Source organism: Engraulis encrasicolus, chromosome 20 (genome assembly GCF_034702125.1).
Source record: "Engraulis encrasicolus isolate BLACKSEA-1 chromosome 20, IST_EnEncr_1.0, whole genome shotgun sequence".
NCBI classification, from domain to species: Eukaryota; Metazoa; Chordata; class Actinopteri; order Clupeiformes; family Engraulidae; genus Engraulis; species Engraulis encrasicolus.
In genome coordinates, this window is record NC_085876.1 from 45,840,480 (window position 1) to 45,847,979 (window position 7,500).

The 7,500-nt window shown below is 49.9% G+C and overlaps 1 protein-coding gene across 1 annotated transcript in view; it reads right to left on the minus strand.

Annotated features, from left to right (window-relative positions):
• The window catches only part of LOC134436063 (uncharacterized), a 3,552-nt gene extending 138 nt beyond the window's left edge, over positions 1-3,414 (minus strand). Inside the window, exons 1-4 of the mRNA XM_063185090.1 lie at positions 3,228-3,414; positions 2,748-2,885; positions 248-2,549; positions 1-106 (exon numbers count right to left, since the gene is read on the minus strand). The exon at positions 1-106 is cut by the window's left edge and continues 138 nt beyond it. Of these exons, the coding sequence (XP_063041160.1) occupies positions 1-106; positions 248-2,549; positions 2,748-2,885; positions 3,228-3,414 (2,733 nt within the window). The remainder of the gene's footprint in view (positions 107-247; positions 2,550-2,747; positions 2,886-3,227) is intronic.
• Between the last annotated feature and the right edge of the window lie 4,086 nt (positions 3,415-7,500).

Genomic DNA, 7,500 nt, shown 5'->3' on the forward strand with positions numbered 1-7,500 from the left:
ATCACACATCCCCCCCCTTGGAGTCGACGTCCGCGTCGTGCCGAAGGAGGTGAAGAGGGCATCCCGTCGGGAGAGGCCGTCTGCATTGCCGTGCCGCTTGCCAGCTCTGTGAATGACAGAAAAGTTAAAAGCTTGCAAGCCAAGAAACCATCTGGTTACCCTACTGTTGGTTTCCCTATTCCTTGCCATCCACTGAAGAGGAGCATGGTCGGACACCACAGTGAAACGGCGCCCCAGGAGATAATACCTCAGCGACTCCAGGGCCCAGGTAATGGCAAGGCACTCTTTCTCCACCGTAGAATAGTTCTTTTCCCTCGGGAGTAACTTCCGGCTTAGGTAAAGAATCGGATGTTCCTCACCTTCATGGACTTGCGCAAGTACTGCTCCCAGGCCCACCTCTGAAGCATCTGTCTGCACCAGGAATTCCTTCTTGAAGTCCGGCGCCACCAGAACAGGACTGGAGCACAAGGCCTGTTTCAGGGCCACGAAGGCGTCCTCCGCCGACGGGTTCCATTTTACCATTCTTGAGTGGCGTTTTGTCGTCAAATCTGTCAGGGGAGCAGCTATGGTGGCAAAGTTAGCAATGAAACGTCTGTAGTAGTTGGCTAGGCCCAAAAACGATCTCACCTGCTTCTTGGTGATAGGGCGCGGCCAGTCTCGTATGGCTTTCACCTTGGCTTCTTGGGGCTTGACCAGACCACAGCCTATAGTGTACCCCAGGTAGTTTGTCTCACCAAAGGCCAGTCGACATTTCTTGGGGTTTGCAGTCAGGCCAGCCTCCCTAAGAGAATTGAGTACAGCTTGCACCCGGGCTAAGTGGCTGTCCCAATCTGGACTCTGAATGACCACATCATCAAGGAAGGCTGCAGCGTACTTCTTGTGGGGGGCGAGGACCCGATCCATCAAGCGCTGGAACGTGGCTGGTGCTCCATGGAGGCCGAATGGGAGCCGAGTGTACTGATATAGACCCTCTGGCGTGGCAAAGGCAGTCTTCTTCTTGGACCCCGGGGTCAGCGGTACCTGCCAACAGCCTTTGGTGAGATCAAGAGTGGTTAGAAAGCGCGCCTGGCCTAAGGCGTCCACCAAATCATCAACTCGGGGCATAGGATACGCATCAAATTCTGACACCTCATTTAACTTCCTATAATCATTGCAAAACCTCACCGACCCGTCTGGCTTGGGGACCAGCACGATGGGACTTGCCCAGGCACTTCGGGATTCTTCTATGACTCCCAGTTCTAGCATCTTCTTTACCTCCTCCTTGATGGCCACTTTCCGAGCCTCCGGCACACGATAGGGACGCTGGGTTACAGTCCGACCCGGTATGGTGCGGATCTCGTGCTGGGTCACCTCTGTGTGTCCGGGGAGGGAGGAGAAGACGTCTCGGTTGCGATCTACCAGTTCCAGGGTCATCTGACGCTGATGGGGGGACAGGTCCGGGCCCACCTGCACCTCTTCTCGAGCAGGTTCTTTGGACTCTGTGGGGGGCAGACAACTGAAAAGTGCCTCTCGGGCGTGCCATTTTTTTAACAGATTGACATGGTAAATTTGCTCTTTCTTTCTCTTATCAGGTTGCCTCACCTTATAATTGACCTCTCCCACCCGTTCGATTACCTCATATGGACCTTGCCAGGTTGCTAGGAATTTGCATTCAACTGTTGGCACTAGGACCAGTACCCTGTCCCCCGGCTGGAACTCTCTGGGCTGGGCAGGTCGGTTGTATGAGGCTTGTTGTTGACGTTGAGCACTTTCCATGTGCTCACGTACGATGGGGTAGATGGCCCTCATTCGCTCTTTCATGGCCCCAACATGCTCGATCAGCGTCCGCTGTCTGCAGGGTTGCTCCTCCCAAGCCTCCTTGGCAATGTCGAGCAGTCCTCTGGGTCTGTAGGAAAGTAAGAGCTCAAAGGGTGAGAAACCAGTAGATGACTGAGGTACCTCTCTCACTGCAAAGAGCAGGTAAGGGATCAGCTGGTCCCAGTTGCGTCCATCCTCTGCAATAGCCTTCCGCAGCATGGACTTCAGTGTTTTGTTGAACCGTTCAACAAGCCCGTCTGTTTGGGGGTGGTAGACGGATGTTCTCAACTGCTTGATCTTCAGAAGGGCGCAGAGCTCCTTCATCACCCTGGACATAAACGGAGTCCCTTGGTCGGTCAATATTTCCTTCGGGATCCCAAGGCTAGTTGAGAGCAAGAAGAGTTCCTTCGCTATTTGTCTAGAGGTAGCTTTCCTCAATGGGATGGCCTCTGGATATCGGGTGGCATAGTCCAGAATAACCAGAATGTATTGATGGCCTCTAGAACTTTTTGGCAGAGGACCCACTATGTCTAGGCCAATTCTCTCAAATGGGGTTTCGATAATGGGCAAGGGAATGAGCGGGCTTCTGTATGAGGGCTTGGGCGCCCTCGTTTGACATTCAGGGCAACTACGGCAGTGGTTCTCTATCTCTTTGTGAACCCCTGGCCAAAAGAACCGCTGCAAAACTCTTTCTTTTGCCTTCTCAACCCCTAGGTGCGCTCCTAAGGGGTGACTGTGAGCAAGGTTGAGTACTGTGGCCCGATAGGGTTGAGGAACAAGGAGCTGCTCAAGTATTTCATCATTTTCCTTTATAACTTGGTAAATTAATCCCCGACTAATTGCGAAATGGGGGTAAGTGGGGCTTGTCCTATCTCCTATCACCACTCCCTCTAATACCTGTACATTTCTCATGGCATTTACGAGAGTAGGATCTTGCATTTGAGCAGTACCGTACTGGCCGGTGAGAGGGGGCAGCTCCTGGGTGCCTCTAGCTTCTTCGTTGTTGGAGCTTGGGGCACTTCCCAGAGCCACGCTGTCCTCTCCAGTGTCAGTGCCGGTCTCTGTGTCTGCAGGGGTGTCTGCCATCCCTGCGAGGGCAGAAGAAAGCATGAGGGGTTCTGATGGTTGCAATGAAGTGTTCACTAAATGGGCCTTACCTCTTCGTTTTCGAGGGACCCGGTCTAGCCTTTCCTGTGTTTCTCTCCAGAGTGCTTGGAAGGATGGGCAGTCTCGCCCAATTAGGACTGGAACGGGGAGGGAATCGACCACCCCGGCCATCATGCGTATGGTTCCACGAGTAGTGGTCACTGTTAGGTCAGTGGTGGGGTAGTCCCGGGTCTCTCCATGAACACAGGACACTGGAAGGACACTGCCAGTGGTCAAACATGACGAGTCTACTAGGTCTTTCCGCACAAGGGTGATTCGGCTACCTGAGTCCAGCAGAGCCTCGACGTCCTGATGGTTCACCGTCACCGGGCAGGTGGGGGGTCGATCTGGGTTGCTATCGGTGTATCCCACGAGCGACGCAAAGAGGTGGGTGGATGGAGAACTGGAGGACTGCTCAGTGGGCATGGGCTCATCTGACTGTTTCCCACATTGCCAGGAGAAGTGTCCCATTTCCCCACATCTGTAACATTGCACGGTGCTATCATCTCGGCGTAGACCTCCAGACCCAAACTGGTTTCTGGGTCCACTTGGAGCAAAGCTAGCTCCTGCGGGAGCTGGATTGGAGACCTTGGTGCTCTTTGAGCGGCCTCCTCCTGACATTGGAGGGGGCACAGTCTTGGGGTCCTTTCTGGTAGAACGAAGCATTTCTGTGGTGGCCTGGTACTTTTCCACAGCTTCCACCGTGAGTGCAGCGGTGGTTAGAGCCTGCTGGCTAATGAGGCGCTTTGCCTCGTACGGCAGCGCCCGTAGGTAATGGTCCACCACTACTGCCTCCACAACTGCCGCGGCCGTGTTTTTCTCTGGCTCCAACCATTTTCGTGCCATCCTTGTGAGTTCATGCATCTGTGCACGTGGAGCCTGGTCAGGGTGGAAGGTCCAGCTGTGGAAACGTTGGGCCATACCGAATTTGGTGAGCCCGCTGCGGCTGAGGATCTCCATCTTCAGAGTATCGTAGTCGTTCACCTTGTCGGGGGCCAGGTCTTGGACAGCGTTCAATGACTCTCCAGTTAAAAAGGGGGCAAGCAGTCCAACCCACTGTGCCTTAGGCCACGCTTCCCTAGTGGCTGTGGCTTCGAACGTATGCAAGTATGCCTCAACATCATCAGAGGCTCCCATCTTTGCAATGTAATCACTTGCCTTTATGGGGCGCACATTTCGAGTGGCCATTTCTTTTTGTAATTGCAGTTCCTCTGCCTTCAGAGTATTTGCTCTCCTTTGCTCCTGTAACAGAGCTGCACTGGCTTGAATTTGGGCTTGTTGGCCTGCCACAAGTGCCTTCAAAATGTCCTCCATTTTATTTTGAGGGGAGCTGACGGTCAATTGGGAGAATGTTAAAATCAAATTTTCGGTGTCCTCCTCATACATGCACTGTTAGCTCTTGAACTGCCCGCGTCCTCCACCATATGTGATATCACGAGAGGCTTAGCTCTCAGCAGGACAGTTCAAGGAGTGCAAGGACACAAGGTTCAAATGAAATGATTTTTAATGATAAACTTCAGCATTAAACAAAAAGGCGCTTCAGGGGTTAGAGTTCAAATAAGGAAGATTTTTTCAGTGGCCTAAAATAAAATTCTCTCAGGGGAATGTCAATAATGAACTTAGAACAAGGCCTCAGTTAGATATCCTCTTCTGAAAGCGACATTAAAGTTTCACTTCTTACTGTGAGTTCAAACGGAAGTCCCATCCAGATATTCCAGTATTCCAACAGTTCCAGTCTCTGAATCCAAGGGTAAGTATATCCACAGGTAAGTTTTCCGTCTGTGTTCTACCAGCAAACAGACCGGTAAGTAGTCTCCACTTCGACGGAAAGCAGAGCGAAAGTCTGCTGTCTTGGCTCCCTCATGCTGCACTGACTCCATTGAGCTTTCTAGCTCTCACCAAGCTCTTCAGCTCGTTAGCCTCCGGTTGGTGACAATCACCCACACCTGTGTTCAGGTATGCTGTGTGCAGGTGTGGAGTTTCCTGTTCCACCACCAGATGGAGCCATTGCGGGTTGTGGCTGGAGCCATTTCAGGGGGACGTAGCGCCCCTCGATGATGCAGCCTCTCGTGACATCACACATTGATCCCCAGGAATGTGTGTTTGTGCATGCGTGTGGGCATGCATGCATGTGTGTGTGTTTGTGTGTGTGTGTGCATACGTACATAAGTACATACTTGTTTGCGTGCGTCCATAGGTGTGTGTGTGTGTGTACCTGCATGCATTCATGTGTGTGTATGGAGTTCATGTCATGAGTGTGTTGAAAAATGAAAGAGATGTGATCTAGCAGCTCTTTGAGGTTTCAAACCGCAAAAAAACTTCTCAAACCTCCCACATCCCCCCACCTCCCATGACCTAAACACATGCAATAGAAATGTAACATTGACTAGATGTCATGATCAGCGTAAATCGATTTGCCTCGTTCGCCCACAGAGGCGAGTGTAGAGCCAAGGGCGTCGGGATTTGTGAGGAAACATTGAGAATAGTAACAGCAAGGAGATAGTACTATACGCGAAGTGATATCATGACGCCTTGATTATGGTGTGTGCACAGAGCGCCAAGGAGGTTGTGTTTTCGGTCGCGGTTTGTCTGTCTGTCTGTCTGTCTGTCTGTCTGTCTGTCTGTCTGTCTGTCTGTCTGTCTGTCTGTCTGTCTGTCTGTCTGTCTGTCTGTCTGTCTGTCCGTTAGTAAGCAGGATAACTCAGAAAAGTTATGAAGAGATTTGGATGAAACTTTGCAGAGTTGTTGAAAATGACCAAAGGAACACGTGATTAAATTTTGGTGGTGATCCGGATAACGATCCAGAACCAATTATTTATTTATTTTTTGCTGGACAGGGCAAATTTTGACATTCCAGTTGCTAACTCAAAATGAAGGCAGAAATACTTAAAATAAAAATAGGATGTAATATAGTCAAATGCTCTATCAAACAGCAGCGGAGGTCTGCACTCATTTCATTTCTTTTTCTCTTGAAAAATCGATTGTCCTCGTTCGCCCCCAGAAGCGTGTGTAAAGCCAAGGCCTTCGGGATTTGTGCAGAAACATTGAGAATAGTAATAGCAGGAAGAGATTACTAGCGTGACGTGATACCATGACGCCTTGAATGGTTTGTGCACAAAGCGTGTGTGCAACATGTAATAGAAATGTAACATTGACTAGATGATCATTGAAAAATGATTTGCCTGGTTCGCCTACAGTAGCATGTAGAATCAAGGCCTTCGGGATGGATGAATGTGATCTGTGGGAGTTCACACTCAATCGATGAGTGTGTGTGTGTGTGTGTGTGTGTGTGTGTGTGTGTGTGTGTGTGTGTGTGTGTGTGTGTGTGTGTGTGTGTGTGTGTGTGCGCGCGTGCGCGCCTGTGTGCGTGCGTACGTGTGTGTTGTGTGTGTGTGTGTGTGTGTGTGTGTGTGTGTGTGTGTGTGTGTGTGTGTGTGTGTGTGTGTGTGTGTGTGTGTGTGTGTGTGTGTGTGTGTGTGTGTGAGATCATAATCAATGGCATTGATCCCCAGGACTGTGTGTGTGGGCATGCATGCATGCGTGCATGCGTTTGTGTGTGTGTGTTCACACAGATACGTACATACTTCTTTGCGTGCGTCCGTAGGTGTGTGTGTGCCTGGATGCATTCATGTGTTTGTAGGCAGTTCATGAATGAAGTGTGTTAAAAATGAAAGAGATGTCCAAGCACTCTATCAGCTCATTTCAATTTAACACCTACATTCTCACCCCCCCCCCCCACACACACACACACACACACTCCCAACTCCCCAAACCCACCTCCCATGACCTAAACACATGCAATAGAAATGTAACATTGACTAGATGTCATGACCAGTGTAAATCGATTTCCCTCATTCGCCCACGGAAGCGTGTGTAGGGGCCAAGGCCAAGGGATTTGTACAGAAACATTGAGAATAGTAACAGCAAGGAGATAGTACTAGCAGAGAGAGTAGGGAGAGAGAGGTTCCATTGGCCCATTGTTTCCAGGTTCTATTATTGCAAGGGGGAGTGGGAAAAATGCCCCTTTAGGCAGACCTAGGCAGACCTAATGACTGTTCTATTCAATGCTAGGAGCATTATGACACACCCTTTTAGGCAGACCGGAACCTGGACACATTAGGTGTCCATAGCAACCTATTACATTGGCATATCTCTATACACTTAAAGAATCTCTGGTACTAGCATGAAGTGATGCAATGATGCCTTGATTATGGAGTGTGCACAGAGCGCCAAGGAGGTTATGTTTTCGGTAGCGGTTTGTCTGTTTGTCTGTTTGTCTGTCTGTCTGTCTGTCTGTCTATCTGTCTGTCTGTCTGTCTGTCTATCTGTCTGTCTGTCCGTCTGTCTGTCAGCAGGATAACTCAAAAAGTTATGTATAGATTTAATGAAACTTTGCAGAGTTGTTGAAAATGACCAAAGGAACACGTGATTAAATTTTGGTGGTGATCCGGATAACGATCCAGAACCAATTATTTATTTATTTTTTGCTGGACAGGGTGAATTTTGTCATTCCAGTTTCTAACTCAAAAAGAAGGCAGAAATACTTAAAATAGAAAT